The 27,970-nt window shown below is 43.8% G+C and overlaps 3 protein-coding genes across 4 annotated transcripts in view; all 3 read left to right on the top strand.

Annotated features, from left to right (window-relative positions):
• Window positions 1–5,936: 5,936 nt before the first annotated feature.
• On the top strand, window positions 5,937–19,432 carry LOC127535533 (tripartite motif-containing protein 16-like). 2 transcript variants are annotated; one of them, XR_007944356.1, is made up of 3 exons: window positions 5,937–7,543; window positions 9,006–9,367; window positions 19,076–19,432. XR_007944356.1 is itself a non-coding variant. In XM_051953819.1 (2 exons), exons 1-2 carry the CDS (start codon window positions 5,989–5,991, stop codon window positions 9,140–9,142), a joined length of 1,692 nt encoding a protein of 563 aa, XP_051809779.1. In that variant the 5' UTR covers window positions 5,937–5,988; the 3' UTR covers window positions 9,143–9,755. The 2 variants fall into 2 exon arrangements, 1 of the variants encoding a protein (XP_051809779.1); XM_051953819.1 differs by lacking the exon at window positions 19,076–19,432 and having other exon boundaries at window positions 9,006–9,755.
• Window positions 16,975–19,081, top strand: LOC110965267 (tripartite motif-containing protein 16-like). Its single transcript, XM_022214246.2, has one exon. The coding sequence runs from the start codon at window positions 16,999–17,001 to the stop codon at window positions 18,682–18,684; it is 1,686 nt and encodes a 561-aa protein (XP_022069938.2). The 5' UTR covers window positions 16,975–16,998; the 3' UTR covers window positions 18,685–19,081.
• Window positions 19,433–24,458: 5,026 nt separating the features above from the next.
• Window positions 24,459–27,970, top strand: part of LOC110965268 (solute carrier organic anion transporter family member 5A1-like) — a 45,530-nt gene continuing 42,018 nt past the window's right edge. Inside the window, exon 1 of the mRNA XM_022214247.2 lies at window positions 24,459–26,081. Coding sequence (XP_022069939.1) covers window positions 25,121–26,081 — 961 coding nt within the window. The 5' untranslated portion in view covers window positions 24,459–25,120. The remainder of the gene's footprint in view (window positions 26,082–27,970) is intronic.

Below are 27,970 nucleotides of genomic sequence, written 5' to 3'. Positions count from 1 at the left end.
GTGGACCATCCTCAGTTCATTCGTCTCCTTCTTGGACAGACGATGCGGTGACTCTTCACTCCATCAACACTTGGACACATACAGCATATATGTTCAGCTTCTGTTCCTGGATTACAGCTTCATTGAAGCTGACTGAACCAATATCCACCTGGAACTGGATCCTGGACTTCCTCACAGACAGACCACAGGGGATGACGATGGGAATGAAGGTCTCTGATGACCTGACAGTGGGCTGCTGCCTCAGAACCAAACTCTTCTGTTTGTACACATGACTGTTCCTCCACCCAGGACAATAACACCATGGAGTATGCAGATGATACGACCATCCTGAGCCACATTAGAGGAGGGAATGAATCATCATACAGGGCCCTGGTTCACAAGGTCATCGTCTATGGAGAGGACAATGATCTTTTCTCAACAGAGACAAAGCCAAAAAACTCATCCTGGACTTCAGGAGGATACCCTCTGCAGCCTCTCACCATCCAGAGCACTGAGGTGGAGGTTACTGGCAGCTAAAAGTTCCTTGTCCTTCATATCACCACCTGCTATCCTGCTATCCCCTCATCTCCACTCTCACCAAGCGGTCGAGGCAGACGGCCGCCTTCCCTGAGCCTGGTTCTGTCGGAGGTTTTATTTCTCCTCCCTGTCCCAGGGTATTTTCATTCCTTCCTACCATCGCCCATAGGGAACCCAAAGGCATCTTTGGATTGTCGGGTTTCCTGTTCTTTGTAATTTGTGAGGTCTGTACCTTACGATGCTAAGAGCTTTGAGATGACGTCCACCAATCGGCCACAACGTTGCGACCACTGGTGGAGTGAACAACATCGATCAACTTGTCATAATTCAGAAACCTTGAGTCCTGACACTCATATGGATGTTTGACATGTACCACCCACCTAAACACTACAGATCATACAACCCCCCACCCCCATGGCAGCAGCAGTCCCTGATGCCAGTTCTCACCCTCAGCAGGACAATGAACACCAACACATGGCAAAAACTGCTCAGAAGTGGTCCGAGGAACACGACAGAGCTGAGCTGTTCACCCAGGTTCCACACTCCCCAGATCCAGATCCTATTGAGCATCTGTGGGATGGTCTAGGCAGGTCCCACCCTGCAACCTACAGGACCCACAGAATCCACAGGACATCCCCAGAGGTCCTGAGTCCATGAACCACTGGGTCAGAGGAGTTCTGGAAGCATAATGGAGACCACCACAACATTAGGAAGGTGGTCATGATGCTGTGGCTGATTGGTGTATGTTCTGAATCTACTCTGTGTAAATGTAATTGAAGTGAATTGAATTTAAAACGGGCTGCACAGTGGTTTGGTGATTAGCACTGTTGCCTTGCAGCTAGAAGATCCCTGGTTTGTGTGTCGGCCTTCCCGTGATCTTTTTGCATGGAGTTTGCATGTTCTCCCTGTGCATGCATGGGTTTTCTCCAACTTCCTCCCACAGTCTAAAAATATGCTGAGATTAATTGGTAACTCTAAACTATTTGTAGGTGTGAATGTGAGTGTGATTGTTTGTCTGTATATGTAGGCCTGTGACAGACTGGTGACCTGTCCAGGTGTCTTCTGCCCTCACCCTAAATCAGCTGGGATAGATTCCAGCCCCCCGTGGCCCTAACGAGGATTAAGCTGTGTATAATGATGGATGGATGAATTTAATATATCAGAGAGTCTTGGCTGGGCTGAAAACACCGTGGTAACAATGAAAAGAGTTCAGCAGACACTGCATTTCCTTAGGCAGCTGAAGAAGCTGGACTCAGCTCCTCTCCTAAGACTACAGAGGGCTCCTGGACAGCATCCTCCCAGCGGTATCACTGTGTGGTTTAACAACACCTCAGAGGAAATCACTGCAACGGGTCATTAAAACTGCTGAGGATCATCAGCTCTGACCTCTCCTCCATGGAGCCTACATACACCTCGAGCATCCTCAGAGACCAACCAGATCCTGCTCTGTCCAGGTGGACTCTGGCTACAACCTGAGACCCTGCAGAGCCTCAGACCTCACAAGGTTTGCTTCCATAACAGCTTATTTCCATCCACCATCAGGCTCGTGCCTCAGGACATTAGGGAGGGGAGGAAGTACTTCACTCCACACCCTGTTCACTCTCTGGATAATGAACCACCTCATCGACTCCCCTCCCCATGACTCCGTGCATAATGTTCCAGTTCATCTGCAGGATAATTGTGGTCATTTCACTTTGGCCTACAAACCAACATATGCACTAATACATCAATGCACTGCATAACATGTGCAACACCTTCTCAGGGTATTTATTCTGAGCATGTGCTTTTTATAATATGTACTTCTTCTTTTATTCTGATAGTGTATATTTGCATTTTTTTAAATTGCTGCGGCTCTTACTTTTATTATCTACATTTTTTTCTATATAGTTTAAGCTGACTTGAGAAGATTCACAAAAATTCAAACGTAGTCATACTGCACAATAAAACTTTACTCTAAACCTTGTTCAGACAGTTGGAAAACGTTTTTTGATGACGGCTGAAAATCTCCTATTTTTTTCCATTCAGACCAGAAGAGTACTCAAACACAAGAAAAGTTGTAAATGAGCAATACCATAAAGATAATTTGCATGTGTCGCCTCTGGTCAGTCGTTCACAAGTTAATCTAAACTCATGACCTGTGATATAAAAATAATGCTACACAGCATATTCAGTACAGTCAGACTGAGATATTTCTACATCTTGTCCTCTGTTTTGCTGAATTAACTTCCTTTCAAAGCAGCTGCACGTAAAAATGGAACAGTGGCGCCATCAAGTGACAGTAAAACGTGACTGTGTGAGGTTTGTGAACTCCTGAAGTTCTTAGAAATCAAATCTGCATCAGGGATGTAAATGAACAGAAATAATTTATGTGAAAATGGACCAGACCTGAAATTAAAGACTAAAGACCGTGTTTATCAGGGCAGTGTCATGTATTTTGTTCTTTAATAGTTTTGTTGCAGGTCTTCTGGAAATATGACAAAATCTGACGGTCAAAAGATGCACACAGTAATGCTAATGTTTGTCCAGGTTCACCTCAGTCGTTTCTTCTGGTTTCCATCTACAGGCCTCTGGTTTATCTTTGTTGGAATTGGTTAAGTTCAACTAAATTAATTGTCTTTCTGCCTCAGACTTGGTTCTTCAGGTTCTTGATGGGTCTAAGTCAGGACTTTGGGGAGACCAGTCTAGAACCTTCATTCTAGAGCCTTCATTCTAGAACCTTCATTCCAGCCTGATGGAACCATTTCTTTACCCATTCTGATGTGTGTTTGGACTCATTGTCTGGTTGAAACATCCAACTGTGTCCAAGATCAACCTTCTGATGATGGTTTTAGGTTTTCCTGAGGAATGTGGAGGTGATCCTCCTTCTTCATTATTCCATTTACTTTGTGTGAAGCTGCAGTTCCACAGAGCATGATACTGCCACCACCGTGCTTGATGGTAGGTTTGGTGGTCTTGGAGTTGAAGGCCTCACCTTCAGTTTCTCTTCCATCTGACCACAGAACTTTCCTCCAGAAGGCATTTTCTTTGGTCATGTGATCAGCAGCAGAATTGAGTGGAGCTTTAAGGTTCTGCATCTAGAAGAAGAACTTCCTGCCTCATCGATCCTCTAGAACCCCGTGGACTCAGCAGCAGGTGGTAGTTTTTGTTTTTTTACTGATGGTAGCAGTAACACAACTGGACCACGAACTTTATTATAATAACAATAATAATAAGTTTAATTTATAATGCACTTTATGTTTGAAAACCAAATCTCAAAGTGCTGCAGATAAAAACATCAGCAATAAAAATACAGCACATTAAGAAAACGCTTTTAAAAACATAAAAGTCTTCAACTGTTTTTTAAAAACTTCAAGCGACTGTGGCACCCTCAGGTGGTTGGGGAGGGCATTCCACAGTCGCGGTGCAGCCGCCTGAAAGCCCCATGTGCCATGGAGTGGAGTTTGGACCTTGGAACCTGGAGTTCGTGGCTGTCGGAGGAGCGGAGGTGCCTGGTCGGGTTGTGTTGACTGATCAGATCTTTAAGGTACACTGGTGCGCTGCCATGGACACAGTGATAGGTCAGGAGACAAATCTTAAATTCAATCCTGAACCTAACTGGAAGCCAATGGAGGTTATGGAGGATCGGTGTGATGTGATGGGATTTGCACACCGTCGTCAGGATCCTGGCAGCGCAGTTCTGGATGTACTGCAGTCTCTGGAGGCTCCTGCCAGGAATCCCGATGAGGAGTGCATTACAGTAGTCCAGCCTGGAGGAAACAAAGGCGTGGACAAGCTTCTCAGCATCAGGGAGGGAGAGGAAGGGGCGGAGTTTGGAAATATTTCTGAGATGAAAAAATGCGGTTTTACAGATGTGTTGAACATGGGTGTCAAATGACAGGTGGGGGTCGAAACGTACCCCTAAGTTTGTTACAGAGGATGTAAGGGGAATGTCATGGCTGGCAAAAGAGAAAACAGTGAGGGGAGAGGATTTGAGTTGATGTGGGGATCTAATGAGGACACCTTCCGTTTTTCAGCCATTCAGCTGGAGAAAGTTGCCATTCATCCACGCCTTCGTCTCCCCCAGGCAGTTGGTGAGTTTGGACAATGATGTTGGGGATGTGGGGTCCAACCTAACATAGAGCTGAGTATCACCAGCATAGCAATGGAAGGCAACTCCATGCCCGCTGATGATGTGGCCCAGGGGGAGCATGTAGATGGAAAATAGGGTAGGGCCAAGAACTGACCCTTGAGGCACTCCACAGTTGACAATGTGGGGCCGAGATCTGGCTTGCCCAAGGGCCACATACTCAGCTCTATCAGTCAGGTAGGACCGAAACCACTGAAGTGCTGTGTCTGAAATGCCAATGAAATATTGCAGATGGTGGAGGAGGATGGTATGGTCAACAGTATCAAAAGCATCTGAGAGGTCCAAGAGCAAAAGGAGGGAAGGAAAGCCCTGGTCAGATGCCACCAGCAAGTCATTGATGACCCTGACCAGGGCCGTCTCTGTGCTATGGGCAGTGCGAAAGCCAGACTGAAATTTTTCATAAAGACTGTGTGAGTGTAGATGATTATGGATTTGGGAGGCGACAGCTATTCTGGCAAACAAAGATTTTGGGTGTGAAGCTGCTTTGAAATGGCTCCAAGTGACTTTCTGACTGGGGGATTTTCTCCTTCAGATCTTTGCTGAGCTCCTCAGACTTTCCCACTGTAGTGTTTGAGTGTAATGAGTGGATCTAATGTGTTCTATTTAAACTGGATCAGAGGAGTCAGCAGCTGTAGTCAATCAGAATCATTTAGGAGTGTTAAGAGGTCATGAAACTTTCTACATCTTCAATGATAATTGTGTGTATATTGTTGGCCCAGCAGATTCTGTCATATTTTCAGAAGATCTTTAATAAATTTATCAAAGAACAAAAATACATGTGTTTCAGGAAAATAAAGAGGTTTAGGAGTCACTGGAACCAGTGTTTGTTGTCCACAGATGATTTATATGGTGTGAAAACCTTCTCCTTTCATTTATTAAATTATTGCTGCCATCTCGGGGCAGCAGGACACATGTTGAGAAATCTGTAGAGAGCAACAAACATTAGAATCCAACCCTGTTTGGACATGTAAAGCACTGTTTCACAACTTCATATTTACAGGTTCAGTACAATGAGTCGGTGTTTGGAGATGCCTTTTTGTAAACAACTGTTGAAAATGATGAGAAAAACTTAAAAACTTCACAGACATGATGGAATATGTTGGTGTCGTATTAAAAGGGTTAAACTCTCAGCGTCTTCCTGAATGAATGGGCCTGATAACCCTCCCTCCTCCTGGTTCCTCCCTCTAGATCTGCACTGTCAGGATGGGTGGAACCAACATGGGGAGGTGGACCCAAGGGGGTGGAACCATTCACTGCAGGAACACATGACGTACAGATCAGAGCTCACAATAGTTTCATCTACGAGGAAGTGAAACTCAGTCAGTCGCTGCTGCTCAGAGGAGAAAATGGCTCAGAAAGGAGTTCAGCTGGACCAAGAAACCTTCTCTTGTTCCATCTGTCTGGATCTACTGAAGGATCCGGTGACTATTCCCTGTGGACACAGCTACTGTATGACATGTATTAATACCCACTGGGATGGAGAGGACCAGGAGGGAATCCACAGCTGCCCTCAGTGCAGGAAGACTTTCAGACCGAGGCCTGGCCTGGAGAAAAACATCATGTTAGCAGCTTTAGTGGAGGAGCTGAAGAAGACTGGACTCCAAGCTGCTCCTGCTGACCACCACTATGCTGGACCTGAAGATGTGGCCTGTGATTTCTGCACTGGGAGGAAGAGGAAGGCTGTCAAGTCCTGTTTGGTTTGTTTGGCCTCTTACTGTGAGAATCACCTTCAGCCTCACTATGATGTACCTCCAATGAAGAAACACCAGCTGGTGGAGCCCTCCAAGAACCTCCAGGAGAACATCTGCTCTCGTCATGATGAGGTGAAGAAGATGTTCTGTCGTACTGATCAGCAGTCTATCTGTTATCTCTGCTCTGTGGACCAACATAAAGGCCACGACACAGTCTCAGCTGCAGCAGAAAGGACTGAGAGGCAGAAAGAGCTGGAGGTGAGTCGACTGAACATCCAGCAGAGAATCCAGGACAGACAGAAAGATGTGAAGCTGCTTCAACAGGAGCTGAAGGACATCAAGGTCTCTGCTGATAAAACAGTGGAGGACAGTGAGGAGATGTTCAGCGAGCTGATCCATCTGATCCAGAACAGAAGCTCTGAGGTGGAGCAGCAGATCAGATCCCAGCAGGTGATTGAAGAGAGTCGAGTCAAAGAGCTTCAGGAGAAGCTGGAGCAGGAGATCGGGGATCTGGAGAGGAAAGACGCTGAGCTGAAGCAGCTCTCAGATACACCAGATCACAGCCAGTTTCTCCACAACTACCCCTCAGTGTCAGCACTCAGTGAGTCCACACACTCATCCAGCATCAGCATCCGTCCTCTGAGACACTTTGAGGACGTGACAGCAGCTGTGTCAGAGCTCAGAGGTAAAGTAGAGGACGTTCTGAAGGACACCTGGACAAACATCTCACTGACACTCACTCAGCCAGACGTTTTACTGTCAGAACCAGAACCAGGACCAGGACTAGAACCAAAGACCAGAGCTGGATTCTTAAGATATTCATCTGATATCACTCTGGATCCAAACACAGCAATCAGATATCTGGTTTTATCTGATGGAGACAGAAAAGTAACAGGAGTGAATCAACATCAGTCTTATCCTGATCATCCAGACAGATTCAGTCATTGGTGGCAGGTTCTGAGCAGAGAGAGTCTGACTGGACGTTGTTACTGGGAGGTGGAGATGACAGGAAGTGGATTTAATGTAGCAGTCGCATACAAGAATATCAGCAGAGTGGGGACAGGGAAGGAGTGTAAATTTGGCCAAAATGACAAATCCTGGGCATTACAATGTACTAACAACAGTTTTATATTTTGGTTCAACAGCACTAAAACTCCTGTCTCAGGTCCTCAGTCCTCCAGAATAGGAGTTTATCTGGATCACAGTGCAGGTATTCTGTCCTTCTACAGCGTCTCTGAAACCATGACTCTCCTCCACAGAGTCCAGACCACATTCACTGAGCCGCTACATGCTGGACTCTGGCTTTATGATTTTGGAGACACAGCAGAGATCCTTAAAGTGAAGTAGAGCCACACAGGTGATGAGTTTAAGGATCTGTTTCTTTCTGATCTGCAGCTCATTTCTCTGCTGTTTCCTCTGATGTTCTGGTGTAAAGCGTGGTTCTAACGTAGAGACGGTGTGAAAACGCTGCATGAAGAACATGTGAAAGTTCTGACCTTAGAAGTGGAAGTTAGTCTGAGGTTCTGCAGACACATTTAATCAGTGAATCATTAAATTTCATTGACAGAACTCCAGAGGATGGAGTCAGAAAAGCTTCTTCTTCAGGGGAACTTTTCTGCTTTCATTCCCAGATGGACGTTTGTTGATCATCAGCAGAGATCACGGCTGAGTGACGCTCTGATTATAGAGACTAATGATGAACTGGATGGAAGCTTTCTTTTCATGGTTGTTTCACTTTATTCAGGGAAAATGTACAATCTAAAATGGTTTCATTCTGTTGGTCTGGATGCCTGTTGTGTTTTTAAAATATATATTCTCTGTGATTTTAAAGTGAGAAAAAGCAGAAAATGTGAATGTTTGACATGAACTTCCTGTTTAATGTCTGTGTTTGGTGGTAGATCCATCAGCTTTATAATGAGATGTATGCTGGCTGTTCATCTGAACATTTATGCTTGTTTTTATGATTTTTCATTTAATCTGATCAATATGAGGGTTTGTTCATTAGGAGTTATTTGGCAAAGGTGTTTGGAGGTAAAAGGTGTGAATTATAAATGTCATAATAAAAAATAAAAACAAGAAAAAAAGAAAAAGTCTGGCTGTTCTGCTTTAAAATAACAAAAGGAATAAAGATCATTTTTGTGTTTTTCTGTTTGAAACCAACAACAAAAAATAACCATGTTTCATTTTCCACAATAAATAAATAAACAAGTATTTTCCTTTTTTGCATTTTAGACCAAAAACCAAGAAAAAAAACAAGGAGGCATTTTAGTTGTTCTGTTTTACACCAACAAACAAACAACAACAAACAAACAAAAAGCTGTTTTTTAAGTTCCTGTCAGCATGGAGAACTGCTTCTTTAGTGGTTTAGTGTGTTTTGTTCTGATTTATTGTCTGTTTGTGTGTTTTGTTCTGATTTATTGTGTGTTTGTGTGTTTTATTCTGATTTATTGTGTGTTTTGTTCTATTTATTGTGTTTGTGGAGGTTTTTTAGGCCTTTTATTGTCACTAAATCCACTTTTTAAAGCGCTGCTGATCAGATGTAGGTCAGTTAGTTAGAAAATGAGCAGTTTGTTCACTTAATCTAATAAATATGACGTTCAAATGTCAGAGTGAAAATTCAAACTTTTGACTTTTTTCCATCAAATTCTGATTTTACCTGGATCACAGTGCAGGTATTCTGTCCTTCTACAGCGTCTCTGAAACCATGACTCTCCTCCACACAGTCCAGACCACATTCACTGAGCCGCGACATGCTGGACTCTGGCTTTATTGTGATGGAGCCACAGCTGAGATCCCTAAAGTGAAGTAGAGTCACAGAGTTGATGAATTTAAGTGTCTGTTTCTTTATTGTTCTGAGGCTCATTTCTCAGATCACAAATTTGTTTACTTCACTGGAGAATCTGTAAACTCAGATATAGAAAAATCCTTCATTCTCCAGAGGGCTTAATGTGTTGTGGTTTTGCATTTTATTTCCTCTCCCTGATTGTTGTGGAGAGATCAGCTGTCAGTCCAACATCATGATGTTCTCCACAGTGTTCTCTTGACGTGATGAAGGTTCTTTCTTGTGTCTGTTCAGTCCTGAAGGCCGTCGCTGCTCATGAACATGTAAACTTCTCTGTGCTCTGAATGTCTCATAAACATTTGTACTGATTAACTTTCTCCACATCCTGATATGCAGCACAGAAATTTGCAGCATCTTTCATTCTGCATGTTTCATTTGTGGATTTGGAGCCTGATTCTCTTCATGTTTGTGTTTCCATTCATGTAAATGATTTCTCTTTGGGTTTCTTCAGCATGGCTACACAACATTACAACAAATACTCTTCAAACTGTCACTATCATTATTATTAAGACAGCAAACATTAGCTTGTATTGCATGTGGATGACGTGACTCATTACATTAAACAAGAGTCCAATAATGATTCATTTTATTCATTGTTCATTCTGGAAACTCAATAAAAACCTCAGACTGACTGTGAGAGTTTTACTTCACTGACTAATTATAAAACAGCGCATTTGTTCTAGTTTGAGCAGAGAATCAGCTGTTATTTGTGAAGAAAACATGTGAACAATGTGGAAAGTCAGCAGAACTCACCTGACTATAACACAGCGGATCAGGCTAGCACCATTTTCTCTATAACCAGCTTTGAGTATGAATATTATGGGATGTATCATCATGTGAACAGTGAAACTGCAGAAGTTTAACCTTAAAGTTTAACCAGAATGACCTCTTTAAAGTTTTATCTGGTGGATTATCAGAAACAAAAACACATCCAGAGAACCAAAGATTGTTTCTAGAACTCTAAACTGTTCACACTAGGATACATCCCATAATACTGATGATCACAATTGGTTCTAACATTGATTGGAAAGGTTTGGAGCCATTTTGAACCATTTTATTGTGGCTGCAGTAAATGTTTAACTCACCTAAGACAAGTTTTGAATTATCTGGACACATTTGTGAACCATTTCTGAGAGACTTTGGACCAAACTGAGCCTTTTCAGATCATTTTGAGACATTTTTAACAAGTTGCTGTCATTCTGGCCAAGGTTCAAGTCACTTTGGAAAAGCTTTGAGGCATTTTGGACAGATGTTAGGACCTCTGGACACATTAGGAGTCATTCTGGGAAGGATCTGATGCAGTTTGAATAAGATTTAACCATTCTGGACTATTTTTAAGTAACATTGGACAAACTGAAACAGATACCTATGTCATAGATATTAAACTGCTGCAGTTTCACTGTTCACACACGGATGCATCCCATAATACTGGTGATCACAGTTGGTTCTAACATTGATTGGAAAGGGTTTGAGCCATTTTATTATAATTGTAATTATTGTAATTTTAGCAAATGTTTAACTAATGTAAGATAGGTTGTGAATCATCTGGACAGATTTTTGAACAGTTTTTAAAAGACGTTGGACAAAACTGAAGCTGGACGAATTATGAATAATTCTGTAAAGGATCTGATGTAATCTGAGTAAGATTCCGTCAATTTAGACTAATTTTGAGTAATTTTGTGCAAACTGAAAATGATAGCTACATCATGCATATTAATATCAGCATATTGGTAGGTGGTTGGTCAGAACTATTAGAGACGATGGAAGAAGCAACCAGGATCATCCAGAGACACCATTCACTCTGAGTGGAAACAGCCCATTTTTTCATTTACATTTGGTTGATTTGATCTTAAATGATCTCTGTCCTCCCTTATCTTTACCTTTGCAGATCTTGAGTTCTCCACTAGAGGTCAGTGTTTACAAATGTATCCCTCTGTCATCTCCTGTTTTTCCCTGACAATAAGCATAGTACAGTGTATGGCCAAAAGTATTTGGATGCTCCTGTCTGTTTATTCAGATACAATATGCAGCAGAAGTCAGCCTAATATCATTTAACTGTAAAATAATCCAAAGTTGGAGCACCACACAGTCCGATTAAAAACAGTTCAGTATATTAAAAATTCAGGTCCCACAGAAGCAATTCAATAACCTGGCAATAGCCAGATTAATAATTGTGTAGTACTTGATAGTACTCCACCATATCAATCTGGGACCGCTCCATGTAAATCCGTTCTGAGGAAAGAGGCACGGATTGGACAATGCAACAGTATGTCCCCGCCTCTGACAGGTTTGTTTTTAGCCAATCGCGGGATCTTCACAACGAGCGGAGCCTATTGGGAGATTAAACTCTTACCAAAACCCGTAGGTAAAAAAGCACAAACATCTTTACCATCCAGAAATGCGCAAAGCGCCTCTCGTTGTTCTTCCTTCAAAGAAGCGATAGGAGATTCGGCTAAAATTGACTTAATAGCAGCATCTACACGATCGTTGTCCTCCGTTGCCATGTTTGTTTTGATCTACTGGTGCTTGGTGTCGTCTAGAGTGCTGTCGTCTTCACACCCGGATATCCCGCCCCACACACGAATACTGCTGCGTGATTGGCCCGTGCCAACTTGGCTCTGTCCGAACAGTGAAAGCGGGAGCGGTGCAAGATGCTTTCTTGAGAGATTTGTGAACTCACAAATATCGCGAGAAATCAACTTGCTGGCAAGGTTAGCAATTCAATGCAAGAACAGTCAGTGAACTTTGCTTACTGAGATCCAAATCTGTTATTTTTATCAGTACCTCCTACGTCCACCTTTATCCCTGTTGAAAGACTCAATCCTCCTCAGCATGGAGGAAACCAGAGTCCACACATTTCTGCTCACTCTGTTCATAAGTGTACCTGGTACCAGAGCACCTCAGGCCAAAGGTTGATGATTGACTTCATAGTGGTATCATCAGACCTGCAGCCATATGTTTTAGACACTCAGGTGAAGAGGGGAGCAGAGCTGTCAACTGATCAACACCTGGTGGTGAGTTGGATCCGATCACGGGGAAGACTGCCGGACAGACCTGGTAAACCCAAACATGTAGTGAGGGTGAACTGGGAACGTCTGGTGGAGGACCCTGTCTGTAGGGTTTTGAACTCCCACCTCCGGAAGAGTTTCTCCTGCATCCTTGGGAAGGTTGGGGACATGGATTCTGAGTGGTCCATGTTCAAATCCTCCATTGTAGAAGCCTCTGTTAGGAGCTGTGGCCAGAAGGTCATTGGTGCCTGTCATGGTGGTAACCCAAAAAACCCGCTGATAGACACCAGCAGTGAGGAAAGCTGTCAGGTTGAAAAAGGAGGCCTTTCGAGCCTGGTTGGCTCGGGGGTCTCCCGAAGCAGCTGACAGGTACCGGTTGGCCAAAAGGGCTTCAGCTGCCGCAGTTGTGGAACCTAAAACTCGAGTGTCGGAGGAGTTCGGGGAGTTTCTGGAGAAAGACTTTCGGTTGCTCTCGAGGAAGTTCTGGCAACCCATTCGACGCCTCAGGAAGGGGAGACAAGGCATTATTCAGGCTATGTACAGTCAGGGTGGAGAACAATTGACCAGTACTGGGAACACTGTCGGTCGTTGGAAAGAGAACTGCGAGGAACTCCTGAATCCGGTAAACACGTCCTCTATGGAGGAGACAGAGCCTGAAGACGTGGGGAATCTTCATCCATATCCATGGCAGAGGTCGCCGAGGTAGTTAAGAAGCTCCTCTGTGGTGCCTGGGGTGGACGAGATCCACCCTGAGAGGCTGAAGGCTCTGGACATTGTTGGACTGTCTTGGCTGACAGACCTCTACAATGTCATGTGGACATAAGGTACGGTACCTATGGAGTGGCAGACCAGGGTGGCGGACCCCATTTTCAAAAACAGGGACCAGAGAGTGAGTTCCAACTACAGGGGTATCACACTTTTCAGTCTCCCCTGGAAAGTTTACCCTACGGTGCTGGAAGGGAGGCTCCAACTGATTGTCGAACCTCGGATTCAGGAGGAACAATGTGGATGCTGTCCTGGTCGTGGAATGGTGGACCAGATCTTTACCCTTGCAGAGCTGCCGAGGGGGTCATGGGAGTTGGACCTACCAGTCTACATGTTCTTTGTGGATCTGGAGAAGGCCTACAACCGTGTCCCTCAAGGGGCTCTATGGGGGTACTGCAGGGGTATGGGGTACTGGGCTCTCTGATATGAGCCTTTCGGTCCCTGTCCAACCAAAGTGAGAGCTGTGTCCGCATACTCAGCACAAAGTAGAGCCGGGTTCCGCTCGAAGTTTTTTCCCCTGTTACAGTTTTTCTCCACTGGTTTGGCTCATTTCTTGAAACCGAGATGACATTCTCAAAATAACATGGACAAGTCTCAAAACCACTGGGCATTTTCACACAATGGATTGGACATTTTTCATTCCTTTAAGCAAATTTTAAATGTTTCAGTACAGTTCTGCAAATGATTAAACACAATCTGCTACAGTTTGTACAAATACCATGTGAATATATGTCAGTGATCTGAGCTGACTGTCACTTCTCAGTCAAACTGTCATACCCTTCAAAACATGTTAGCATTATTTCAGTGTTTAAGTTGTCACAATCAAAACAATTTATTCAATTCCCAAAATATGTCAGGAACACCCTGAATTACTGTAGATCACTTCAACTTCAAGAGGAGCTATAAGAATGCGTGGTGGTGGAATACGAGGAAGAGGCCGAGGTGCACACAGACACCAAGCTGTCCCTGATGAAATTCGGGCTACTCTTGTTGACCATGTAATCAACCACGGCCTAACAATGGCAGAGGCAGGTCAAAGAGTGCAGCCTAATGTGCCCCGCTCCACAGTTTCATCTATCATTTTGGATGTGGAACTGCATTTTGTTGAGATCAAATTTGCTTGTAAGTAGATGAAACAGAGTTTTGAAATTTGTGTGAGCTGTTTTGCAAAAGTTGATTTGGTTTTGAGAAGATGAAACCGAGTTTTGGAATTTGTGTGAGTTGTTTTGCAAATGTTGATTTGGTTTTGAGAAATGTGTCAAAGCAATTGAGAAACTGTAAGAATAAACTTCCCATGGCTGTGCAAGTACCATGTGTGTGTCAGAACTTAAAGACTACTCATGTTTTGTTTTGTTTTGTCTTATTGAGGGTTTTTTTTTTTTTACACCATTGTACTGTTAGACATGGGGATATTTGATGTTCCTCTGCCACAGTGACAAAACTTCTAAACGTTTTGACAAGTAGTGCTCACACAACGCTACAGGGACTTTGCATTTTGAGGGCACTGACCATTTGTATGAAAAAATGTTTAGTTTTGAAGCATGAGTGAATTGTTTTCATAGAGATATGACCTTTTGCTGGTGATCCATGGAGTTGTACTAAGTCATCCACGCCATTTTGCCAAATGAACCTATGATTTTGAGAACGTACTTTCTGTTTCAAGAAATGTGCTGAAGGTATTAAGAAAAAATGTGTCATTTTGGTGCCACTGACTATTTACACGAGAGAAGTATTTGGTTTTGAGGCATGGATGAAGCGTTTTGAGAGAGATATGGCATTTTGCTGGTAATCCATGGTGTTGTGCAGAACCACAGAAAGTATTTTGCAAAATGCACCTAGAGTTTTGAGAATGTCATCTCGGTTTCGAGAAATGAGCCAAACCAATGGAGAAAAACTGTAAAAGGGTGTTTTCCTTGCCACTGTCACCTACGGGCTTGCTCCGGTGGTCAGGCATATGGGTTCTGTAAAGCCACTGAGACAATTTGACTGTAATTGGCACTATATAAACAAAACTGAATTGAATTGAATTGAATTGAATTGAATTGAATTGAATTGAATTGAAAGTCAGACACGTTTCCAGTGGGTGTTGGACTCCACCGGGGCTGTCCCTTGTCTCTGATTCTGTTTGTGGTGTTCATGGACTTCAAGGCGCCACCAGGGTGAGGAGGGTGTCCGCTTTGGGGGCCTCAGGATTGCATCTCTGCTTTTTGCAGATGATGTGGTTCTGTTGACTTCATCAGACCTTCAGCAGCACTGGAGCCGAGTATGAAGTGGCAGGGATGCAGATCAGCACCTCCAAGTCCGAGGCCATGATTCTCTGCCAGAAACCGGTGGATTGATCCCTCAGGGTTGGGAGGGAGTTGCTTCCCCAAGTGAAGGAGTTCAAGTATCTCGGGATCTTGTTCATGAGTGATGGGAAAATGGAGCAAGAGTTAGACAGGCGGATTAGTGCAGCATCAGCAGTAATGAAGGCGTTGTACTGAACCGTTGCGGTGAAGAGGGAGCTGAGCCTCAAGGAGAAGTTCTCAGTTTACCATCCATCTACGTTCCAACTCTCGCCTATGGTCACATGCTCTGGTTAGTGACCGAAAGAACGAGATCACTGATACAAGCGTCTGAAATGAGCTTCCTCTGTAGGGTGTCTGGGCTCAGCCTTAAAGATAGGGTGAGAAGTTCACACATCCAGAGGGAACTCGGAGTAGAGCCGCTGCTCCATCACGTCAAGCATGCACTGCAGAGCGGTGATATGAGAGTGAGGGGAGAGAGTGGATGGAGTGAAGATTATGGAGCACCCTACTGTATGGAGCTGTCGTTATGGTTGTGTTTAATAGACTTACTGTCTGTTTAGTAGTGTTGTAATTGCTATAACTGTAAAAGGCATATTTTTAGAAGGAAGAAAACAACAAAATTTTGGTCCATTATCCCACGTGACACAACCCTTGCTGTGGCGGAAGTGGCCTGACTGATTGGAAATCTCCCGGCCTGAATTTCTTTCCCAGTCCGGCCCTGCGGAAGAGAATGGATGGATGGATGGTTGACTCTTGACCATCCTGACCAATCTTCTCTCAGCAGCAGGTGGTAGTTTGTGTTTTCTTCCAGATGGTGGCAGTAACACGACTGGACCATGAACTTTATTCTGACAAACAAAGATTTTGAGTGTGAAGCTGCTTTGAAATGGCTCCAAGTGACTTTCTAACTAGTTCAAGTCAATGATATTCTCCTTCAGATCTTTGCTGAGCTCCTCAGACTTTCCCACTGTAGTGTTTGAGTGTAATGAGTGGATCTAATGTGTTCTATTTAAACTGGATCAGTGGAGTCAGCAGCTGTAGTCAATCGTAATCATTTGGGAGTGTTAAGAGGTCATGAATGTTTCTACATCTTCAATGATAATTTAAGTCGCTGTGTGTATTTTGTTGGCCCAGCAGATTCTGTCATATTTTCAGAAGATCTTTAATAAATTTATCAAAGAACAAAAATACATGTGTTTCAGGAAAATAAAGAGGTTTAGGAGTCACTGGAACCAGTGTTTGTTGTCCACAGATGATTTATATGGTGTGAAAACCTTCTCCTTTCATTTATTAAATTATTGCTGCCATCTCGGGGCAGCAGGACACATGTTGAGAAATCTGTAGAGAGCAACAAACATTAGAATCCAACCCTGTTTGGACATGTAAAGCACTGTTTCACAACTTCATATTTACAGGTTCAGTACAATGAGTCGGTGTTTATAGATGCCTTTTTGTAAACAACTGTTGAAAATGATGAGAAAAACTTAAAAACTTCACAGAAATGATGAAACATGCTGGTGTCGTATAAAAAGGGTTAAACTCTCAGCGTCTTCCTGAATGAATGGGCCTGATAACCCTCCCTCCTCCTGGTTCCTCCCTCTGGATCTGCACTGTCAGGATGGGTGGAACCAACATGGGGAGAAGTGGAAGAGCTGACAGGCCACATTGACTGCAGGAACACATGACGTAGAGATCAGAGCTCACAATAGTTTCTGTTACAAGGAAGTGAAACTCAGTCAGTCGCTGCTGCTCAGAGGAGATAATGGCTCAGAAAGGAGTTCACTTGGACCAAGAAACCTTCTCTTGTTCCATCTGTCTGGATCTACTGAAGGATCCGGTGACTATTCCCTGTGGACACAGCTACTGTATGACATGTATTAATACTTTCTGGGATAAAGAGGACCAGGAGGGAATCCACAGCTGTCCTCAGTGCAGGCAAACCTTCACCACGAGGCCTGTTCTTTTGAAAAGCACCATGTTAGCAGCTTTAGTGGAGGAGCTGAAGAAGACTGGACTCCAAGCTGCTCCTGCTGACCACCACTATGCTGGACCTGAAGATGTGGCCTGTGATTTCTGCACTGGGAGGAAGAGGAAGGCTGTCAAGTCCTGTTTGGTTTGTTTGGCCTCTTACTGTGAGAAACACCTTCAGCCTCACTATGATGGAGTTCAGTTGAAGAAACACCAGCTGGTGGAGCCCTCCAAGAACCTCCAGGAGAACATCTGCTCTCGTCATGATGAGGTGAAGAAGATGTTCTGTCGTACTGATCAGCAGTCTATCTGTTATCTCTGCTCTGTGGACCAACATAAAGGCCACGACACAGTCTCAGCTGCAGCAGAAAGGACTGAGAGGCAGAAAGAGCTGGAGGTGAGTCGACTGAACATCCAGCAGAGAATCCAGGACAGACAGAAAGATGTGAAGCTGCTTCAACAGGAGCTGAAGGACATCAAGGTCTCTGCTGATAAAACAGTGGAGGACAGTGAGGAGATGTTCAGCGAGCTGATCCATCTGATCCAGAACAGAAGCTCTGAGGTGGAGCAGCAGATCAGATCCCAGCAGGTGATTGAAGAGAGTCGAGTCAAAGAGCTTCAGGAGAAGCTGGAGCAGGAGATCAGGGATCTGGAGAGGAAAGACGCTGAGCTGAAGCAGCTCTCAGATACACCAGATCACAGCCAGTTTCTCCACAACTACCCCTCAGTGTCAGCACTCAGTGAGTCCACACACTCATCCAGCATCAGCATCCGTCCTCTGAGACACTTTGAGGACGTGACAGCAGCTGTGAAAGAGCTCAGAGGTAAAGTAGAGGACGTTCTGAAGGACACCTGGACAAACATCTCACTGACAGTCACTCAGCCAGACGTTTTACTGTCAGAACCAGAACCAGGACCAGGACTAGAACCAAAGACCAGAGCTGGATTCTTAAGATATTCACGTGACATCACTCTGGATCCAAACACAGCAAACACAAACCTGGTTTTATCTGAAGGAGACAGAAAAGTAACACTAGTGAGACAACATCACTCTTATCCTGATCATCCAGACAGATTCAGTTATTGCTCTGAGATTCTCGCCAGAGAGAGTCTGACTGGACGTTGTTACTGGGAGGTGGAGACGACAGCAAGAGGATTTTCTATAGCAGTCTCATACAAGAGCATCAGCAGAGCAGGGAGTGAGAGTGGATTTGGCCAAAATGATAAGTCCTGGGCATTAGAATATTATGACAACAGTTATAAATTTATGTGCAATGACATCCAAACTCCTGTCTCAGGTCCTTGGTCCTCCAGAATAGGAGTTTATCTGGATCACAGTGCAGGTATTCTGTCCTTCTACAGCGTCTCTGAAACCATGACTCTCCTCCACACAGTCCAGACCACATTCACTGAGCCGCTATATGCTGGACTCTGGATTTATTATGATGGAGACACAGCTGAGATCTGCAAACTGAAATAGAATCACAGAAGTTATGAGTTAAAGTGTCTGTTTTTCATAGGGCTTCTGGGAATATTACAAAATCTGTTGGCTCTAAAACCTTCATTCCAGCCTGATGGAACCATTTCTTTACCATGTTTGATGTGTGTTCGGGCTCATTGTCTTGTTGAAACATCCAACTGTGTCCAAGATCAACCTTCTGCTGATGGTTTTAGGTTCTCTTGAAGAACGTAGAGGTAATCCTCCTTCTTCATTATTCCATTTACTTTGTAGAAAGCTCCAGTTCCACAGAACATGATACTGATTCTTTCTCCAGAGGGCTTAAATGTGTTGTGGTTTTGCATTTTATTTCCTCTCCCTGATTGTTGTGGAGAGATCAGCTGTCAGTCCAACATCATGATGTTCTCCACAGTGTTCTCTTGACGTGATGAAGGTTCTTTCTTGTGTCTGTTCAGTCCTGAAGGCCGTCGCTGCTCATGAACATGTAAACTTCTCTGTGCTCTGAATGTCTCATAAACATTTGTACTGATTAACTTTCTCCACATCCTGATATGCAGCACAGAAATTTGCAGCATCTTTCATTCTGCATGTTTCATTTGTGGATTTGGAGCCCGATTCTCTTCATGTTTGTGTTTCCATTCATGTAAATGATTTCTCTTTGGGTTTCTTCAGCATGGCTACACAACATTACAACAAATACTCTTCAAACTGTCACTATCATTATTACACTGGGTAACAAAAAATTTTTTTTGAAAAATTGTCTAGAGTTTTTTAACTGATTTAGGGGGATTAAGTAGCGCTTAATCCGAAAATGACATCCGTTTTACTCTGTCAGGTCAGGTTTTGAAGCTATACAGATTGGTTGAAAATCTAATTTTTTGCCCAAATCAAATACACCTCTGTGGAGTTAACGGCTGAGTTATGCCAATACTTCTTATCTAAGAATGCTTTATTATTACAAAATACACATTTGAGGGAGGGCTGCACAGCGGCGTAGTGGTTAGCACTTTCGCCTTGCAGCGAGAAGATCCTGCTTCGAATCCCGGGGTGGATCTGGGATCTTTCTGCATGGAGTTTGCATGTTCTCCCTGTGCATGCGTGGGTTTTCTCCGGGTACTCCGGCTTCCTCCCACAGTCCAAAAATATGCTGAGGTTAATTGGTTACTCTAAATTGTCCATAGGTGTAATTGTTTGTCTGTGTATGTAGCCCTGTGACAGACTGGTGACCTGTCCAGGGTGTCCCCTGCCTTTGCCCGAGTCAGCTGGGATAGATTCCAGCACCCCCCATGACCCTAGTGAGGATAAAGCGGTGTATAGAACAGTCTCCAATCTGTGGGGTCATACTTTGGTACCCCTAGCTTGTGCAGGAGACCCGCAATGTCTGAACAATGCACCAAATCATTCTCCTCAGAGAAAAAACAGAGGTATTCCTGATATCTGTTTCTGTAAAATGTTATGCGAGTACTGTCTGCAAGAAGGTTCTTTTCCTTCAGTCGGGAAGCCAAAAGCTTAGATCACGAACTAGACCATTTAGCTCTATTTGTGTGAAAGGATGTGGAGCATCATCATCAAGAAACACCTGATCCTCTTGATCTTCATGGTCACTAGAGGAATCTCCCTCACTAATATCTGGAAGCTCTCCAAAGACAGGTACTGGGATTTCATCACAGTGAGCTACAGGACGACGTGCTGATTGAAGATCAGGATATGTAAGGCTGCCCCTGTTCTTTCTGTTAATCCCAGTTACATCTACGGCACAGAAGTAGCAGTCAGTGACATGGTTTGCTGGTTCTCTCCAAACCATGGGAACTCCAAACTTTAGACAACTCTCCTTGCCCTTTGTCCATTGACGCAGATACTCAGTACATGCTTTGCACACCATATGTGGGGCCCAGGCTTTATCCTGGTCACCAAGCTTTATACCAAAATAGGCATTATAGGCACGCTTTATGAAGCTTGTAACAGAGTTCCTGTTAGGTGCCAATGTGTATTCACCACAGATGTAGCAGAATACATCAGGTTGATTTTTACAAGCTCTTCTGCGAGAAGCCATGGTATTCACCTATGTGCAAAGAATAAAAATAAGTAATTTACTGAAGATATTTCATGAAACAAAAACTGGGTATCATCCAAAACAATATATGATAGAGATATACACCAAAAATATAGTGATTGTAAGTTGTAGATGCGCAAACAATAAAGTTTCTTCTAGACCTCCTGATTAGTGGTACTATGACTCCTTCTAGACCTCCTGATTAGTGGTACTATGACTCCTTCTAGACCTCCTGATTAGTGGTACTATGACTCCTAGAACTCCTGATTAGTGGTACTATGACTCCTTGTAGACCTCCTGATTAGTGGTACTATGACTCCTTCTAGACCTCCTGATTAGTGGTACTATGACTCCTTCTAGACCTCCTGATTAGTGGTACTATGACTCCTTTTAGACCTCCTGATTAGTGGTACTATGACTCCTAGAACTCCTGATTAGTGGTACTATGACTCCTTTTAGACCTCCTGATTAGTGGTACTATGACTCCTAGAACTCCTGATTAGTGGTACTAAGACTCCTTGTAGACCTCCTGATTAGTGGTACTATGACTCCTTCTAGACCTCCTGATTAGTGGTACTATGACTCCTTCTAGACCTCCTGATTAGTGGTACTATGACTCCTTTTAGACCTCCTGATTAGTGGTACTATGACTCCTAGAACTCCTGATTAGTGGTACTATGACTCCTTGTAGACCTCCTGATTATTGGTACTATGACTCCTTGTAGACCTCCTGATTAGTGCTGACTCTGTGCTTCACTGGTTTTTAGTAGCTCACTGATCTTCTTGGATCCTTTTCCGTCTTTGTTGAGTCTGTCAGGGAGATGTTTCACTTTCTTTGTTCGATTCCTTTTCATGTGGAGCCATGACGCAGACCAGGGGCGGTTTTAGACTTTCAGCTCTAGGGGTGCTTAGCACCTGGTTGGGCACGGAGGTGGGGGGGCACATCTGACCAATGTTAAGTGACAGCTCACCCAGCTCTTCTGCATTGATAACAGAGCTCAGTCATTCTCTTAGATACTATTCATTGGTTCAAGAAACAGTCAAAATAGTCCCTCTCAAAATGCTGACCGTTTGAAGTTTGATTTTCAAAATATGTCTGCTAGCAATTGAGTTAACGCCACAAACTAAACATTTGAACACATGCAGTAACGTCGCTCGTGTTCTGTGCTTTGCCCCCCAAACCTTACCTGAAGCTTTTGCTGGAGTTTTCTTGGAAAAAAATGCCCTAATATCCATTGTGACGGTCGGCCTACAAACAACACATTGATAAAACAATGATATGGCACCAGTGTGAAATTACAATAGCCTTTTTTAACCTTCATGTTTGGCATGCCACAAGCATTGCTTGCTTCATTTTGTGATTTGCGAGGCTAAACGAGTAAAATTCGCTAGCTAGAAGGCAAACTAGCTAGCTGGATTGTTTGTTTAGACAACTCAGGCTTATAAATGCAGATTTCATGGACAAACTTGTGAGTTCACTTCAGGGTATAAATACCAAGTAAATGTTGCAGTCACCTGCAGTTGCTGGCTCTGTTGGCTAGCCTGTCAATCTCTCTGCCCGATCCATCACACGCACACAGGGGTGGGAGCAGCATTCAGCGCAGCGGCAGAGTGGAGGGGAACTTGCGCTCTCTTAATGGATCAAACCATTATCCAAAAGGGGGGGGGGGGTTAAATTAGGGAGAACTTTGCCAGATTTTACATTTGGTTTGAAACGGTAAAATAAATAACACTGTTAATAATTATTTCAGCATTTATTATAAACATAAATAAATAATGCCCAATAATTCTAGGGGTGCTTAAAAAAAATTAAGGGGTACTCAAGCACCCCTGAAAATGGTCTAGCTCCGCCCCTGATGGATAGACCCAGGCCATAGGTACAGAGCTGAGAAAGTTCTAATGTTCACAGTTCATTTTAGAACCATGTTCATGGTGTCATATGTTTACTTTTGTATCATTGTGACACACAGCTACATGTGGTTCAGAAAATGTCACTAGTTGGCTTCTGCCTTGTTCAGTGTTTTTGGTCATATAAACTCAAAGACAGAACTTTGATGATGACTTCATTTTTTTTCCATATTTCAACTCACCCATGATCAGGGATTACTTAATCAACTTATCCAGTGTCACATATTCTGAATCAAGGACATGATGAGAAACAACCGAGACAATTTCTTTAACTTTAGTTCCTGTGTTATTGTCCTTCAAACTTACATTTCTGTTTGTGAAGAAAAACGGCTAAAATTGAGTCAACAAAGAAAGGTTTCTGGGAAAATATTGGATATATCGAGCTGAAATTTTTACAGATATCTTTATAAATATATATATATATATCCATGCTACATATAAATTCAGGCAAACCAGGAATGGCAGAGCAGAAATAGTTCTAAAAATCAGATAATTTGCGACAGAATTTTGTTGCATTTTCTATTTTCAGTAAAGTCTTTGTAAAATCCTTTAGTTTTTATTGTTTACATGAGGAGTCAGAAATAATGCTAATATTCAGAGGTGATGTCGTTTTAAATGATTTAATATTTAATTGACATTGCACAGATGTTTAGTCACTTCCTGTCCCTGCACTGCCACATTTGAGCCTGTTATTTCCAATTTTAGCTTTTTTTCAGCGCTTATTTTAAACCTAATTTATGTGTGTTTTCTACGGTTTAGTGTTCAGTTTGACATCTTTCCCTATATATCGTCCTTTTTGTAGATTGTGTGTGACCAGACTACTGGTTCTTTTATTTTGAAGGCGGACTGTCAGTGTTTAACTGCAGTTTGACGGCGCTCAGACTGAAGATGTTTTCTTGGTGTTATTTCTAACCGGAGCCGGTGTTTGTCGGTTTTTCTGCCTCAGAAGGTGCAGAGCAGCTCGGACACGAAGGTTTAAAGGCGTCGGTCTCCGCGGACTTCCAGGTCGGTGCAGCGCAGCGTCGTTCTTGTTGCTGTTGTTTAATTCATCGGTGAGTTAGCAGTTAGCTCAGCGGCTAGCTCACCGATGAGGCTTTCCAAAATAAAATCACGTGAATGCCCCTGTAACAGTGAAATATTAAACCGGTTTAACGTCTTGGTTTTAAAGTCATCAGATATCCAAGACAAATTAATCTACAGAGAAAAAAGTCTTAGATTTTATAAGAAGTTAGTGGGATTCAGCAGAGCTTTGACTTTTATGCTATCATTATAGTTTTTCGCAGGGGATTTAAACATCTGAAAAGATCTGAATAGTAAATGATTCCACTTAATGCTTTAGTTTTATTGTCCTAAACATACGTGCTTTTCTAGAAATCTCAAATATTGTTTTACAGAATTAAGTTAATGCTTTTATTTTTACTAAAGCGAGTACAATTAACTGGCTGATTAAATGCAAAATCTACAAATTACTGAATTCCTTTGCTGGACGAATTCATCAGTAGACAACAACGATTCACACATCTGTTTCGGTTTGATCAGATATTTAGAACATATGAATCTACAGAGAAAATCATCTTAAATTTTACAGGAAGTTAATGGGATTCAACAACGCTTTGATCTGACCGAATAAAGGCATGTTGGTTCTTTTAAATTAATATTTTTAAAGTAGCTTAACATCTTAAATGTAACAGTCATTCAATCGTAAAAAAACAACAAGAAAAACAAAGAAAAAAATACATGTAAGCATTAAAAAACGTATGAACTTCCACAGTTAAACCGAGGCTTTTATTTCGAAGAGCACCGGTGCGTGTGCGTGTGCGCACTGTGCGCTTTGACGCAGTTGTTTTGGAAACAGCGTAGAGCAGCTGAGCAGCACTGCGGTGATCTGCGGCTCTGCTCCATCTCTCCTTTCTCTCTCCGGTTCCCTCGACGGCTCCGGTTCTCTGATTCCCGTTCTCTGTCGCTCCTCTCCAGGGTCCCGAAAGGAGTCTGACCGCTCCATGAGCCCGCCGCTGCGGCCACAGCATCGGAGTCGGGGTTGCCCTTGACTCGGTGGAGGAGTTCGGAGGAGGGGGGTCGATCATGCAGAGCGGAGGACATTGTGACTGAGATCCGCCAGGATGCGGATCTTCTTCCATCCCTGCCGGCCGCGGAGCCTCATCGTCCTGAGAAACATCTGCGGACAGCCGCGGCCCCGGAGCTCCCCCGGACGAGCTGAGGAGGCCTGAGGTCTCCTCCGGATTAGATGGTGGCAGAAGGCAAGTGTGCATGACAAGATAAACAAACCCGAGGCTGTCCTGCCTGCTGCAGATAAGCAGAGCTGAGGTCCACTCTCCATTGCCTGTCATTGTGGTTTATTTGGGCCTCTTGAGGCTACACAGACTGTTTGTGGCAGTAGATGCTCGTTTAATAATGGATGTGATGTTCAGCAGCCCCTGAACTGTACATGTAGGCTTGGACTGGCTTATCTTTCTAACCCTAAAGAGACTGAAAACGATGGCCGACCACGAGGATGCGGAACTGTCCGAGTCGCTGCAGAAGGAGGACGGGTTCTCCAGCGAGCTGGAGGAACCTGGTACCAACTTCAAGTCTAAGAGTTTACCTGTTTTGAACGAAGAGGCGCCTCAAGAGAAAACTTTGCTGGCTAGCTCAGGACGGATGTCCATAACAGCAGAGGAGAGCGCAGAGTTCATCCAGCTGCCCGCCAAGACCGAGTCCTTCCAGGCCGAGTCCCCAACCAGAACCAACTATCTGCCCAAGCCGGGGAAGTCGGCGCTGAACCGGCCCAGTTCGTACATGGAGAACACGGAGATCCGCAGGAGTAAAACTGCAGTGAGGAGGAAGCCCCCAGGGTTCTTCGCTGCCAGGTTGTCTCAGATCCGTCTGCCCAGCAGGAAGCACCTGGGTGTGATCCTGCAGGACTCCCGCTGCTTCCTGTTCTGCATGTGCTACCTGACCTTCATCCAGTCGCTCATGGTGTCTGGCTACCTCAGCAGCGTCATCACCACCATCGAGAAGAGGTACAGCCTCAGGAGCTCTGAGTCGGGCCTCCTGGTCAGCTGTTTCGACATCGGGAGCCTCCTGGTGGTCGTCTTCATTAGCTACTTTGGTGGGCGGGGCCAGAGGCCTCGCTGGCTGGCGGTAGGCGGGATCTTCATCGCGGTAGGTGCTGCCCTCTTCTCCTTACCTCACTTCATCTCGCCGCCCTACCAGATCCAGGAGGTCAACTCGTCTTCGGCCAACGAGGGCCTGTGCATGAACAGCAACGCCAGCGGCAGGGACCGCGTCGACATCACTTCCTGTCCCAGAGATCAGGAGGGCAACGAGCACAACCTGTACGTGGCGCTGTTCATCATCGCTCAGATCCTGGTGGGGATGGGCTCCACACCCATCTACACGCTGGGACCCACCTACCTAGACGACAACGTCAAGAAGGAGAACGCCTCGCTGTACCTCGGTAAGAGCTGCTGGGGATGTCTGGGTGTTTGGGTTGTTCTGACCAGTAGAACCGAGTTCTCCACGCCTTCCAGTAAAATGCAGCAGAAACAGGAATTTTACTGAGCAAACAGACGAATGGCATCACCAAGTCCTCAGCAGAGTCCTTCAGCTCGTGTTTCAACCAATGGACAGAAGGCGACAATGATTCATTTTTATGAAAGTCAGTTCTTGATAGATAGATAGATAGATAGTAGGTATTGACCCATATGGATTATTTTCAATGCTGGTGCCGATTGTTGGCCATCAAGAAAGACCAATAACCAACATTTGGACTCCATATACTGTAATGTTTTAACAGCACGTTATAGCTGGAACCCTTCAGTCATTAATAAGGGTGACGGTAACTGAATACATAAAACAGAAATAGTCATTAAATTATCTCCTCTGTTTCACACCAGTATGAAGTCAGTGTAGAAAGTGTAAAAGATACATAGCATGCAGGCTAGTTTGTGTATATCCAGTGCCAGTTGTGTGAGCTTACGATCAGTAGAAGTTCAGGAACAAACAAGCAGCCTTCTCATTGGTCAGAGCAGATGAACGTGGTTCTCCAAGTTCTGAAAGTCAGAGAGGAGAGAACTGAGCATTTGCTGGTGTTTATGTGGAGATAATTAAGCCGCGTTTCAAACTAAACGGGGTCAGGATTACTGCGTGCCATGAACCAACCTCTGCTGAGTCCACGTGACGTTAAGTTTAGCCACCGAGGAACCGCAAAAACTGGAACCATAGGAAAATGTGAGAAAGGAAAGTTTCACAGCATCAGACTGAAGATAACCGACACAACAGTAGGTTGGCTGCTGCCTTCAGAAACGCCTGAGATCAGTCTCATCGTAAGGACTTTCATTGAGCAGCCACAGTTTTAAACATCTACCCGTCTGTCAGTCGGTTTCAGCTCCAGTCATTGGTCAGCTGAACTTTATAGAAAATGGCCGCCTACTGCAGAGACCAAAATCCAGCGGCTGCAAAAGCATTCGAGTTCTTCAGATGATCACTGAAGTAAAAGGTGGTTTTCAAACTGAGCAGAGTTTCCATCCATCAGCTTCTCTCCTGCTCCCTGAGCTCACATTAAGGGTATTTTAATAGAACCGAATTCACAGTAAAGCTGCTCTCATTTACAGATGAAAACAGAAGGAGTTCATTAAAACTGAAACTTTTCTGTGACATCGACTGACAAACTCACCAAACACAGGTGTTAAAGATGGTAGATGTCTGAGGATGCAGCTGTTTCCACTGAGCTCAAAGCTGATACCGAAGTTAAAGAGAAAAAATGAACAGATTTAGCTGCTGTAAGCTGTAAAACATCCCCCATGTCCCCGTGGTTCTTTGTTTAACGTACAGACTGAACCTTTTGCTTTGGGTTTGATAGAAACTAGGATTTCTTTTGGAGTCTTTTTTTCAGTTTGATTTTGTCACGTTGAGTTTCTAGTTAATTCTCCAGTGTTGCACTTTAAAATGTGAACCGTCCTTTTCGTACTGTGCTTCTTTATTTATTGTTATAGAAGCTGTCCGGATAGAATGAACTGGCTTTTTGGAGGAAAATAATCCTTTAAATGAACAAAAATAGTCGTGAGTGGCAGCTCTGTAATAATATCACAAACAAACATCACAGTTTGGCTGAATGTGTGTTTATTTGTAAGAAAACAGTTTTTATCTGTCGCTTGGCTGCGGTTGGTTACAGGTAACGGACATAAACAACTAACCAACAGGTATTCTGATCTCCTGACAAAATGGTTGTCGTGTGACAAGCAGTGAAAAAATCTAGCATATCCAAGTTTCTTTATTAGAATCCAAGAAAATCAGTAAAATCCTCTTGAGATTTTAAGAGTTTTACTTATCAGATGTTCTATTATT

This window comes from Acanthochromis polyacanthus, chromosome 9 (assembly GCF_021347895.1).
Source record: "Acanthochromis polyacanthus isolate Apoly-LR-REF ecotype Palm Island chromosome 9, KAUST_Apoly_ChrSc, whole genome shotgun sequence".
Taxonomy (NCBI): Eukaryota; Metazoa; Chordata; class Actinopteri; family Pomacentridae; genus Acanthochromis; species Acanthochromis polyacanthus.
The sequence above is the reverse complement of the archived record's forward strand: the minus strand, read 5'-3'. Positions and strand labels throughout refer to the sequence as shown.

What these genes read in the sequence shown, in the direction of transcription:
- LOC127535533 (XM_051953819.1), top strand. Translation starts at nt 5,989, where the DNA reads ATGGCTCAGAAAGGAGTTCAGCTGGACCAAGAAACCTTCTCTTGTTCC. An exon ending in TTATCTGGATCACAGTGCAG is followed by an intron (nt 7,544 to 9,005) that starts GTATTCTGTCCT and finishes ATCACAGTGCAG; the next exon opens with GTATTCTGTCCTTCTACAGC.
- LOC110965267 (XM_022214246.2), top strand. Translation starts at nt 16,999, where the DNA reads ATGGCTCAGAAAGGAGTTCACTTGGACCAAGAAACCTTCTCTTGTTCC.